At 42.7% G+C, this 12993-nt stretch overlaps 2 protein-coding genes across 2 annotated transcripts; both read right to left on the minus strand.

The window, feature by feature from the left end:
- Window positions 1–1665: 1665 nt before the first annotated feature.
- LOC139346040 (major histocompatibility complex class I-related gene protein-like) lies at window positions 1666–4859 on the minus strand. The gene is made up of 7 exons (XM_070984944.1): window positions 4850–4859; window positions 4421–4690; window positions 3669–3947; window positions 2599–2901; window positions 2298–2405; window positions 1920–1937; window positions 1666–1743 (listed from the first exon to the last, which is right to left on the minus strand). Exons 1-7 carry the CDS (start codon window positions 4857–4859, stop codon window positions 1694–1696), a joined length of 1038 nt encoding a protein of 345 aa, XP_070841045.1. The 3' UTR covers window positions 1666–1693.
- A 5418-nt stretch (window positions 4860–10277) lies between these two features.
- LOC139346042 (major histocompatibility complex class I-related gene protein-like) lies at window positions 10278–12832 on the minus strand. The gene is made up of 5 exons (XM_070984948.1): window positions 12555–12832; window positions 12085–12354; window positions 11327–11605; window positions 10795–11139; window positions 10278–10354 (listed from the first exon to the last, which is right to left on the minus strand). Exons 1-5 carry the CDS (start codon window positions 12601–12603, stop codon window positions 10278–10280), a joined length of 1020 nt encoding a protein of 339 aa, XP_070841049.1. The 5' UTR covers window positions 12604–12832.
- Window positions 12833–12993: the final 161 nt, after the last annotated feature.

The raw sequence follows: 12993 nt of genomic DNA on the forward strand, positions 1-12993 counted from the left end.
AACACTGTTTTCATAAGCAGCTCGCCTCTGACATCATCATCATCATCATCATCGTCGTCATCATCACAGCTCATCACACCATCAGTCTGCAGTTGTTGTTGTTGTGCCCTCTAGTGGAAAGTGACTGAAACACACCCTGAAGTCTACTTTGTGTGATGTCACCTTCTTGTTGGTGAATCTAATAAACATGAAGTGTGAAGTTTGCATGTTCTTCCCGTGCATGCGTGGGTTCTCTCCGGGTACTCCGGCTTCCTCCCACAGACCACAAACATGCTCATTAAGTTAATTGGTGACTCTGAAAATTGCCCCTAGGTGTGAGTGTGAGCATGAATGGTTGTGTGTTTGTGCCCTGCGATCGACTGGCGACCGGTCCAGGGTGTACCCCGCCTCTCGCCCTTTGCCAGCTGGGATATGCTCCAGCACCCCCCGCAACCCCGAAAGGGATAAGCGGTATAGAAAATGGATGGATGGATGAATTATTGACCTCATCATTGTTCAAATGATGTTTCTCGGTTGCTTTGTAGTATTATAGTACTGTACAAGAAAGAAGCTGTGTGTTAGCTGTTTCAAACCTTCAAATAAATGATAAATTATCAAGATTGAAAATTAAAAATACAAGAAATCAATCGCTGTAAGTAGGAAAATGTATTTATGGATATCACAGTCATGTCCTGAAAGCCTGAAGCTTTCATTATTAAATGTAAAAAGGTTTTGTTCCTCACCATTATTTTTCTTTCTTCTGAACACACACTGCTGCAGTGTTTGTGCCGCTTTACCACAGTGACAGCAGAGGCGCTGAACTCCATGGGAATTAAAAAGTCAACGTTAGTGACAAATGTCAAACTGCATGTGCAGCTCATCGGGTGAAATAAACTAAATGTGCATTTCCCACATGCAGGAAGTTCTGAGAAAAGTCTTTTCTAGCTGTGTCTCTGTCCCACATGTGTTTGATGATGGCAGACTGAGCTTTTGGGACGATCCATGTTTGTGTCTCCAGGTGAAACTCCAGGAAGTCGTCTCCATTAAAGCCTTATTGGTGAAACCCACTGATGTCTCCAGTCTCTGTAAAATGTGGACACCTGAAAGACAGACAGAGACTGCAGTGAACCACATCTGTTATTACATCTGGACCACAGAGACACACTGAGTCCACTGAGACCAACAGCTGATCTCCACTGTTGAAGGTGGTGTGGCTTCATGTGAGCTGCAGGGACACACACACTGAGCTGGAGTCCTGACGAGTGGACGGACATTAAACCTGGTCCCAGACTGAACCTGAAACCCACTGAGACCTGCAGATCGGTCCGACCAAATCCTCTTCCTGTGAGAAACTAACGACTGGACTGTAGAGGAAGTCTTGTTTGTTTAAGCGATAAAAAGGCTCTGATGAAGGCTGTTCCAGTTCCATCTGAAACTGGACTGAAGCAGATCATGTTTTATGTTCACGATGTGGATGAAAAGTTAATTATCCAGCTGTTCATTAAACCTTCGTCCAGTATATTGAAGGGAAGGTTTTAGACTGACCCATAGATCATGATGACACGTGGAAAAAGAAAGAACACAACATTTGACTTTGATTTTCATGTACGTTCATCAGTTCACAGCAAAACGTTGGCTGAGCGTGCAACATCATTTTCTACCCCGACTGAACGCACCTTCCAGTTTCTTTTCCCTCATCCAGTGTGTTTGTGGTTCAGGTCTCTGGATTCAGTTTCTCAGAGAGCTCAGAGCTGCTGTCAGGAGCTGTAAGGTCACAAACAAACTGTGTCAAGTCCACTCATCCTGCACTGAGCTTTCACAAACACTAAATACAGGAAACAGTCCTGAAAAAGTTCATCTGCACAATAATGTGAAAGCCTTTTCATCTGCAGCAGACAGTGTGTGTCAGATCAGAGGAAACACAATCAAAGGTTACTTACGAGATGGAGGCCGTTGGACTGAAATCAAGACAAAAGACACATCATTTCACTTCCAGCTGGAAATGACAGAATATCTTCCATCAGCTCATCCCCTCTTCTACTCAGTCAAAGTGAAAAATAAATCCATTCTCTCCTTCTGTTTAGTCCTGGCTTCATCTCTGTTCTCTCACTTCTCTCCACATCATCATGGTACAGTCATATTATCACGACTCTCTGAGCCTCACACAGCTTAAAGTGTTGCTCGCTTCAAACTGTTCAGTGCAGAGAACTGATGCTTGTTTCAGCTTTTCAACCTGGATAAAAGCATCAACTCACAGACGAAACCAAAGGACTGAAAAGGTCAAAGAAGCAGAAAATCTCTCCATTTGTCTCTCTCACCTTTCTTCTTTTTGTAGACGATGAATCCAGCAGCAGCAGCAGTGATGAAGAGGAGAAGAAGAACAACCACTGCAGCAGAGATGAGGGCGGTCTCGTCACTGGGCTTCTCTGTTCAAGAAAGAAGAATTAAAAAAGAAGACTGACACATAGATCTGTTTTTATTTGAACCTTTATTTAACCAGGATGGATATTATTGGTTGTTTAAAGATCAATTTCCAGCTCAATTGGAAGAAAGAAGCTAAAATCCACAACAACCAACAGACCTGCAGTCACATTCAGCACCTTCTCATCTCAGTCTCACCCCAGTTGGTCCTGATGGCTGCTTTGTCCAGTTTGGTGACGATGTCGTCCTCCACACCAGAGAGATGAAACACACAGTCGTACCTCCTCCAGTCTTCAGGTGGGACTGATGAAACGTTCAGGTCAGCGCTCGTCTGGAAGGTTCCGTCGTGGTTGGGGAGGATCTCTCCGAGCTCCACGTCCTCATGAAGCTCCTCTCCATCTTTCCTCCAGATGAGTGTGGCTCTGTCAGGGTAGAAACCTGAAGCGTGGCAGCTGACTGGAGAGGAGGGAGTCTTCTGGAGGAGAGACACTGAGGGACGCTCTGCAGAGAGAGACAAAGACAAATGTGAGTTAATTGAAAATGTCAGAATTTTCTGCAGAGTGCTGGTTCAGATCAGCAGTATTGGTAAATAATTGTGGTCTATCGATCATAAAGGGAGCTCAATCAACAACAGAAGGTGTGAAAATCCAAGCAACATAAATAAGTTCCCATGACAACAAGATTAAGAGTTGACAGTCATGCTAGCAGCTCTGTTGCTGGTCTCAGGCACAGTGGTGCTTTGAGCTAAATGCTAATGTTAGCATGCAGACAGTGATAATAACAGCATGTTGGTGTTTGGCAGATAAAACACCATCTCAGTTCTGCATGTTAAGCATGCGAAAATCTGCAAATTAGCACTGAACATGAAGTAGAGCTGAGGCTGATGTGAATGTCGTGAGTTCAGCAGGTAAAAACAATAATTTCAGTTTTTAAAATAGCTGCATGAAAGTTTTTACTAATTCATCCTCTGGAGACCATGGATGTGTGGAACAAAGCTCATGGTAATCTATCACATAGTTGGTGGTGCTCAAGGAAAAAAAGATTTTATTGTGTAAGTGAAATATTTGACCTGCTGGAGGCGCTGTGCTCTCTACATTTGCATGTTCAAGTGACCCTCACAGCAAAGTGATCAATCACTGAAAGTGTGTGAACTTTCTGAACTCATGCTAACTGCTAGCACAGTCTCAGCTTTGATGGAAAGACATGACTAATTGGTGAATCAGAGCATTGTTGTGTTCTTGACACGCCATCAGGTCATGTGATTCTACCTGTTCTCTGCAGAGAGCTCTTGCCAAGGACCAAATACATCCTCAGTCTCTCAGGACAAATCTCAGTGAGGTAGTTCACAATGTACTTTATTCTAGATTCATCAGCATCCCAGCTCAGTTTGGTGGTCACCGCTTGTGGTTTTGGAGCGATCCATGTCAGCGTCTTCAGGTCCAATGATAGAAAGTCTTCTCCATCATAACTATACTGAATAAAAACATTGACCTCTCCAGTCTCATCATCCCACTCACAGCTGCTCATCCTCTGGAAAATAAGAACATCTGACAGACACAAACAGAGACTGTGATTAATAATGATGCACAGATGAAATCTCCAGTGAAAGATGATCTTAAAGATATTGTTGCATTGTGTGATGAGCTGCTGTTCTCCAAGTCTTGAGCTGTGTTCATCATTCAAAAGCACATAATCAGTGCACTTTCTCTTTACATGAGAGATGAAACACAATTTCTCTTTCACAGTTTGAAACTTACAATCATTGTTATTCTTTTATTTTGAGTATTGCAGCAACATGCAGCAACAAGTCAAAGCAGCAGCTGATTTCTGTTTGCATGCTGACTGACGGCTTGTGGTCGGCTGCTGTCTGTAAACCATCAGGATGGCATGATTTACATCAACTTCTACTTACATTTCAGAGTAAAACTACATCTGAGTATTATCTTCAGGCTCTGTAGAGGCTCACTGTACAACTAAGATGCAGAACAGCAGGAAAAGGAAATTATTTTCCATACTTTACCTTCACTTTGGTTGAAGCGCTGCTTCAAACTGTACAGCGTCATTTTGAAGACCATTGGCTGAATGTGAAGGCAGTGTTCTCTGTACCACTCCAACTCCTGAGGATCGTTTTCAAATAATCTTTTCACCCACTCCTGTTTTGGTTCTACTGTCTTTTTGTTGATGTCGCAGTAACCTGCCAGATGTCCATCAACCACTGAAGCTGCCACAAACTCTGGGAAGTTTGGGATTCCATAAGATGCAGTTAAGAAAACCTTCAGGGAGTGTTTCACTGCAGACAAACAAGGTTTACAGATTCAGTAGAAATACAGTCCACACATCACACTCATAAATGTGATGCATTCAGTTTGATTCAGTTCAAACACACCAGGCTTATCAGGTTCATACAAAGGTGAAACTACACTAGGAGTGTGATCAGGGACGGACTGACCATGTGGCATTTTCCCGGTGGGCCGATGTGCTATTTGGGCCGATAGTCGGCCACTTTTTTTAATTTTAAATCTTTTCTGACCAGCCCATAATATCAGACAGTTGATCAGCAGCCCGACTGACATTGGGCTGGCCCAATCACATCGTTAAACACCAACCCCTTTCGCTTTGACAAGAAAAAGCTGGCTCTTCAAGCCAGCGCTGCCAAATGCGCAAAATTTCTGATATGTTTGCCACGTCAGAGCCTTCATCAGCTCCCGTAGCCGCTCTCTCTCTCTCTCTCTCTCACACACACACACACCCAGGATGCCTTCACTTGTCTGTTATAGGAGGAGTCCTTTAGGGGATGACTTCACTTGCTTCCTTTTTCCTTGGTAAGTTCACAGTTGATGTAATGCAAAAGACACAGACGATCCTCTCTCTCTCTCTCTCTCTTTCTATCTGTCACACACATACAGGATGATCTCTTCTTTTTTAAGGATTTGTCCAAGTTCACAGGCCTTCTTCATTCAGCACTGCTTTGTCTGGAAAACAGTGATAATCAGATCAATCAACCATGTCTATTATTTCTCTTTCTCTCTGCCTCATTCATGTGTCATCATCCCTCTTAAGGTTTCAGTTTCTACACTGTTATTTTTATTTTTAAGACTCACCAATAATTAAATCTCTCTCTCTCTCTCTCTCTCTCTCTCTCTCTCTCTCTCTCTCTCTCTCTCTCATACATGCACAGAGTTCAAAGTTCATTCAGGAGCTCAGTTACATTCATCCTTTTGGACTGGGCCACTTCACAATTGACCCAGTACAAGAGTACCACTCTTGGAAGAGTTAGCGTCTGATCCATCATTTCTCATCTCTAGTCTTTCTCTTTCTCTTTTCTTCCTCCCTGAAACACATAGGTACACCCAGCAGGGTGAATTCTGCTTAAAGATGCTTTACTGTGATGGAGCGGTGGGGCGTACTTTTTGTTAATAAATGACACTTTTTGGAAGTATTTAGTGTCCACTCTCACTGATTCCCGTTAACTCATTGCGTGGCTTAAGGTGCGTGGTTTTGAAGAGCTGCACAGTTGGTATAGACATTCAGTGTGGTGGGCCGGTCTGGTCCAAAATGCCAGGGCCGATTTTTTGTCCCAGTCTGCCCCTGAATGTGATCTACGCAGGAACAAAACGCACAGAGGTTCAAGTCAAGATTTAAACTGTGATCTTACCTGATGATGATACGTGACAAAAGAGAAGCAACAAAAATAACACTTTCATCTTGTTTTCACAAAGACGAGAGCGCGCATGATCGACAAGCGTCAGCTGTTCTTTCCATTAGACTTCGCTCTCTGAGGGACCGTTTGGGGTTTTTCCCTCGCGCGCCCGCACAGCACTGAAAACCAGCAATGTGCGCTCACGTTCTCCGCTCCCGTTTCTGACGTCCTGGACCTGTGGTCTTTCACAAACTACTCAGAAATAAAGGTTTTATTCGGGCTGGAATATGTAGAAACGATTTTATTGCCCACACTGTCTCCTCACACCTTTAATCCAACAGGAAACTCAACTCGACACTAAAGACTGCGCGCATGAAACCTCCTCCTCCTCCTCCTCCTCCTCCTCCCCCTCCCCCTCCTCCTCCTCCTCCTCCTCCTCCCCCTCCTCCTCCTCCTCCTCCTCCTCCTCCTCCTCCTCCTCCTCCCCCTCCCCCTCCTCCTCCTCCTCCTCCTCCTCCTCCTTCTGTGTGCGTTCTTGAACAGTTTCCCAGTTTATCCACCCAGCATTGTTTTCATAAGCAGCTCTCCTCTGACATCATCGTCATCATTCTCCTGATAGCACAGGGCCAATAGATACCCCTTTTTAACTGCATTTTAGATATCAAGTCATGGACGGCAGGAAATTTCCTACAGCTCAACCAGCACAAAACAGAGGTTTCAGTAATAGGTCCTGGAGGTCAGACTGACTGTCAGACTTTTACCAAAAATTACAAGATTTTAAAGCAACACAATCTGTAAAAAAACAAACAAACAAACAAACTGGGTGTCATTTCTGACTCTGAGCTGACTTTTATCCCACATATCAAAAATATAACAAAAATTGGCTTTTACCATCTGAAGAATATAGCCAGAGTCCGTCTCAGGCCAGCACAGAGGTGCTGATGCATGCTTTTATTTCCTGTCATTTAGATTACTGTAACGCCCTGTGTGTTGATGGGGGAGGGGGCTGGTGGTTGATGTAGGTCTTGGATGCAGTCCTGTGGGGGTTATAAAAAAGGTGTACAAGACGTAAATTAAAAGAAAAGAATACGAGCGGTTCGCTCATGAACACCAGACTAAATCTCATCATTTTCAAAGATGAACAAAACAATGACTGCTGCTTCAACACTGATTACTATCGCTGCGTCAGATTATGAATCCAACAGAGCCAAATATTTCTCAAAGCTGGAAGCAGATTCCGACAAATCAAATTGGATGAGACAAGTTCAAAGTACTACACTTTCAATACACCTTATGGGAAGTACAGGTTTCTCAGAATGCCATTTGGCATAATCTCACCTCTGAGATTTTTCATCGTGCCATGGACAACATGTTAGAGGGACTAGAAAGAGTCCGTTGTTATGTGGGTGACGTGGTCGTCTGGGGCTGCACCCTTCAAGAACATAATGAAAGACTGACAAATGTGCTCCAAAGGGTACGGAAAATGGGTTGAAACTAAACCGTGCCAAGTGCCAATTTGATGTGCAGGAAATAACATTTTTGGGTGACAAAATATCTGCTCGAGGTATTGAGCCTGATGAAAGAAAGATAAAAGCTATCCTAGGCATGCCACGCCCAACTGACAAGCAAGGTGTGCTGAGAGTGATGGGGATGATAAACTTTATTGGAAAGTTCATACCAAACCTGTCAGTGAGAACGTCGGCATTGAGAGAACTGACGACTGTCCCCGTGCCGGTTTATCATGATCCAACCAAGAAACTGAAGATTTCCACAGACGCTTCGAAGGACGGGCTTGGAGCTGTCTTGCTGCAAGCTGACGCAGAAAGTTGGAAGCCAGTGAGTTAGGCTTCAGATCCATGACTAAGACTGAAAGCAGATATGCTCAAAGTGAAAAAGAGTGTCTTGGACTGACTTATGAACTGGAGATCTTTCATTGCTATGTATATGGTCTTCCCACCTTCACAGTTGAGACAGATCATCATCCTCTCAGAGTCGTTTCATTGTAATGGAAAAGACTTCGATTACGATTCAAACTTCCCAGAAATTGCTCTGCTCACAAATGCAACTGCCAACATTGTTATTACTCATGTCAAGTCCATATTTGCCAGGTTTCCACTGTGTCACATCCAGTCCCCAGCGTGCACAGGCAAATGGCCAAGCTGAAAAGGGAGCGCACATCATTAAGCAGCTTCTGAAGAAGGCCACAGACAGTGAGTCAGATCCTTATCGAGCTCTGCTGAGCTTCAGGTCTGCCCCCCTTAACTGTCGCAAGTCGCAAGCTGCGCACTACACTGCCCTGCTACACAGAGGTCAAACAGAGGACTGAGATACAGTCGAAAATGGAGAACCTGAAATGGAAACAAAAACAGCGTTATGACAAGTCAACGAAAGCTCTCAGACCACTTAAAAAGGATGATGTGGTGAGAATCCAAGACCAGGATGCATGGAACAGAAAAGCTACTGTTCTTCAGGAAACAGGACCAATGTCCTACAAAGGGAGAACTCAGGAAGGACATGTGGTCAGAAGGAACCGTCGCAACCGTCTGAGAACCAAAGAGACTTTCCAAGGGACACTGTGTGGTGATGCAGATGGAAAGGATGCTGCGTCACAGGTCGACATGGTGCCTGAGTTGAAATCTGATGGACATGTGCAGGTGGAGACAAGTGATGTTTCCACAGGGCTGCCTGTACTGAGGAGATCTGAACGTCAGGTCAAAAGACCAGCAAAACTTGATCTTTAAATCAGTGTAGTGGATGCTTAGGTTCTAATGTTCAATGTTGTTTAAAAAGAAAGAAAGAAAGAAAGAAAGAAAGAAAGAAAGAAAGAAAGAAAGAAAGAAAGAAAGAAAGAAAGAAAGAAAGAAAGAAAGAAAGAAAGAAAGAAATACGATGTGTGGGTTTTGAAATGTGTTTATTTGTCTAAAAAAGCTTGGTGATAAGTGAAAACATGGTAAAATGTTCAACAAAGCAAGCTGGAGTTTCATCCAGTTTTCCCATCAGCCCTGTGTTTTTATTATTTCTTCTATAAATGGCATCTTTCACATCACATTGAGAATGTCTAAACAAACCTTAACAGATGAACTCAAAAATGAACAAACATAAAACTTAAATTAAGGTTCCATCATACTTTTATTAGTTTTATGTACAGTAATCATGAATCATATCTGTAATAACGGGAGGGCTGCAAAACTTAAGACTCATTTTAAGCTGCAAAGAATAAATCAGACAATCACAAATAAGAGTAACAAAATCAATGCGATGTAACAATAGCTAAAAAGAGAAGAGAAGAGAAGAGAAGAGAAGAGATTAATAAATGAAAGATCAATAACTGATCAGGTACTGTACTGACTAGACTTCATAATGGACATTATTCATGTTTTTATGTCATTTATCTGTTTCTGGCAGTGGTGGAAAGGAACTAAGTTCTGTTCAGTGCTAAACTTTTGAGCTTTTTGAGGTAATTGTTTAATTTAATTGAGAGTTCAGATTTTTTCGGATTAAGATTTTATATTAAAAACATTTGATAACTGATTGAGGCCCAAAAGAGTGAAAATATCTGGTATTTCACACAAAAAGCAAAAGATTCTGAGTTTAAAAAATTAATAAATTCATGATATTTTCTTCTTTAATAGTCCCCGGGCCAAAGTTCAGAACCACTGGGCCAAACTACCTGACTGTAGATAAAGTAGTAAAAACGAGCTCCACCTGTAATATTTTATCACTCAGTGGACATTTTCCTTCAGCACGAGTACTTTCACTTTGATTCCTTAAGTAGATTTTGCTGATAACACTTCTGTCTTTTTACTCAAGTAGGATTTTAAAAGCAGGACTTGATTTGGAATAGAGATGTCCCGATCACATTTTTTTTTCCAGACACATGAGATTCATAATAATAAAACAACAAAATAAATATTTTTTCATAAAGAAAAACTTACTGTTTGCACGTCTGAACCCTGAAACACAGATGAGAGATCACAGTATTAAAAGTTCAATCAGAATTTCTGAAAGGACACAAAAGAAAACACGTTTGCATGTTTTCTTCCTCTAACTTCTATCCTGTATACAGCACATCTGTTCAGGACCTTTACTGTGTTCTTCTGGCAGTAAAGTTACTGAACATCAGCCAGCTCACACTTTTCAAGACTTTCATCCTTTCACAATAAATCTGTCTTCAATGTGACATGTTGTCATGGACATGAAACTGCATGTGAAATCCAACAGTGGAGGAAAAATGGCTTCACTCACCGTTATTGTTCCTCCTCCACATGAAGAGTCCAGTGATGAAGACTATCAGCAGCAGCAGTCCTATAACAACTGCAACAACAGCAACAACAGGAAACTCTGGGGGAGAAACTGGAACCAAAACACAACATTGACACTTTGACTCGACCTCTGGGCGGAGATGAATGTGTTCAGCTCATAGACTCCACTTTAGTATTTCACAATATGGAGCAGATTGTGTGAAGAAGACAGTCAGTGAGAAACATTGACTGTCTGAATGCATTTCAGTGTGAACAGTCGTTCTGCTTTCCTTTAACACCAACATCTGCTGTGCTGCAGAGAGCTAAGAGGCTCGTTTCCCACTCACATGTCTGTGTGTTGCACTGATGTCTCTGTGTCCTCTGACATTATCAATGACTTTGATGAGCTCAGTGTCATCAGAACGGATAGAAATGACGGCCAAAGGTATGAAAATCAGACACGAGCTGCAAACTGGAATTATAAAAGCTTTTGTTCATAACGTCTGTAGATACAATCCAGGTCTGCTCTAATGGACAAACAAATACTGATCCCAGTCTCACCCCAGTTGGTCCTGATGGCTGCTTTGTCCAGTTTGGTGACGATGTCGTCCTCCACACCAGAGAGCTGAAACACACAGTCGTACCTCCTCCAGTCTTCAGACGCTGAAGGTTTCAGGTCAGCGCTCGCCTGGAAGGTTCCGTCGTGGTTGGGGAGGATCTCTCCGAGCTCCACGTCCTCATGAATCTCCTCTCCATCTTTCCTCCAGATGAGTGTGGCTCTGTCAGGGTAGAAACCTGAAGCGTGGCAGCTGACTGGAGAGGAGGGAGTCTTCTGGAGGAGAGACACTGAGGGACGCTCTGCAGAGAGAGAGAACTCATGCTGACTGTGCTCGGACTATCAGCCTCAGCTCTGATGGAAAGTCATGTCTGATTGGTTAGGACTAAATCAAATCTTACTGCCACAGAAAACGATCAAAAAGAAGGTGATGTCAGACTACATGTAATGTATTAATGACAGGAAGCACATCAGGTCATGTGATTCTACCTGTTCTCTGCAGAGAGCTCTTGCTGAGGTCCAAATACTTCTTCAGCTTCTCAGGACAAATCTCAGTGAGGAACATCTCATTATATTTCAATCTATCTTCATCAGCCTCCCAGCTCAGTTTGATGGTCTCAGCCTCTTGTTTCAGAGCGATCCATGTCAGCGTCTTCAGGTCAAATGATAGAAAGTCTTCTCCATCATAACCAAACTGATTAAAACCATTAACCTCCTCAGTCTCATCATCCCACTCACAGCCATCTATCTTCTGTAAAACATGAACATCTGACAGACACAAACAGAGACTGTGATTAATAATGATGCACAGATGAAATCTCCAGTGAAAGATGATCTTAAAGATATTGTTGCATTGTGTGATGAGCTGCTGTTCTCCAAGTCTTGAGCTGTGTTCATCATTCAAAAGCACATAATCAGTGCACTTTCTCTTTACATGAGAGATGAAACACAATTTCTCTTTCACAGTTTGAAACTTACAATCATTGTTATTCTTTTATTTTAAGTATTGCAGCAACATGCAGCAACAAGTCAAAGCAGCAGCTGATTTCTGTTTGCATGCTGACTGACGGCTTGTGGTCGGCTGCTGTCTGTAAACCATCAGGATGGCATGATTTACATCAACTTCTACTTACATTTCAGAGTAAAACTACATCTGAGTATTATCTTCAGGCTCTGTAGAGGCTCACTGTACAACTAAGATGCAGAACAGCAGGAAAAAGTCAAACAGAATATTTTCCATACTTTACCTTCACTTTGTTTGAAGCGCTGCTTCAAACTGGACATCCTGGTTTTAAATAAGTTTGGCTGAATCTGCAAACATTGCTCTCTGGACCACTCCAACTCCTGAGGATCATTTTCGAATAATGTTTTCACCCACTCCTGTTTTGGTTTTACTGTCTTTTTGATGCTGTCACAGTAACCCACCAGATGTCCATCAACCACTGCAGCTATAATAAACTCTGGAAAGTTTGAGACTCCAGAAGATGCAGTCACGAAAAACATCAGGGAGTGTTTCACTGCAGACAAACAAGGTTTACAGATTCAGTAGAAATACAGTCCACACATCACACTCATAAATGTGATCCATTCAGTTTGATTCAGTTCAAACACACCAGGCTTATCAGGTTAGTACAAAGGTGAAAGTAAACTAGCAGTGTGATCTACGCAGGAACAAAACGCACAGAGGTTAAAGTAAAGATTTAAACTGTGATCTTACCTGATGATGAAACGTGACAGAAGAGAAGCAACAAAAATAACACTTTCATCTTGTTTTGATAAAGATGAGTTTGTGGAGGATCGACCTGCTTCAGCTCTTCTATTTCCTTCAGACTTCGCTCTCTGAGGGATCGTTTGAGGTTTTTCCTTCGCGCGCCGGCGCACACTGACAACCTTTACCTGCGCACTCACCTGACGTGTTTGCGCACCTGTCCTGGCGCAGGATGTTTCTGTGCGCCTTCCCTCCGGATCTGTTGATCCCTCGATTCTGGCACTGCGTCGTTTCAGACGTCCTGGACCTGTGGTCTTTCACAAACTACCAAGAAATTAAGGTTTTATTCAGACTAGAATATGTAGAAATGACTTTACTGCTCACACTCTCATCTGCTCTTCAGTCAGAAACGGATTAAATTGTCAGTTGTTCTTATTTCTGTTAGATT

The sequence above is a fragment of the Chaetodon trifascialis genome, chromosome 17, assembly GCF_039877785.1.
Source record: "Chaetodon trifascialis isolate fChaTrf1 chromosome 17, fChaTrf1.hap1, whole genome shotgun sequence".
Classification (NCBI taxonomy): Eukaryota; Metazoa; Chordata; class Actinopteri; order Chaetodontiformes; family Chaetodontidae; genus Chaetodon; species Chaetodon trifascialis.

What these genes read in the sequence shown, in the direction of transcription:
- LOC139346042 (XM_070984948.1), bottom strand. Translation starts at nt 12,603, where the DNA reads ATGAAAGTGTTATTTTTGTTGCTTCTCTTCTGTCACGTTTCATCATCA. An exon ending in CTGTCACGTTTCATCATCAG is followed by an intron (nt 12,355 to 12,554) that starts GTAAGATCACAG and finishes GTTTGTCTGCAG; the next exon opens with TGAAACACTCCCTGATGTTT. An exon ending in CATTAGAGCAGACCTGGATT is followed by an intron (nt 10,355 to 10,794) that starts GTATCTACAGAC and finishes CTGTTGTTGCAG; the next exon opens with TTGTTATAGGACTGCTGCTG.
- LOC139346040 (XM_070984944.1), bottom strand. An exon ending in GCGCTTCAACCAAAGTGAAG is followed by an intron (nt 3,948 to 4,420) that starts GTAAAGTATGGA and finishes TGTGTCTGTCAG; the next exon opens with ATGTTCTTATTTTCCAGAGG. An exon ending in GAGCTCTCTGCAGAGAACAG is followed by an intron (nt 2,902 to 3,668) that starts GTAGAATCACAT and finishes CTCTCTCTGCAG; the next exon opens with AGCGTCCCTCAGTGTCTCTC.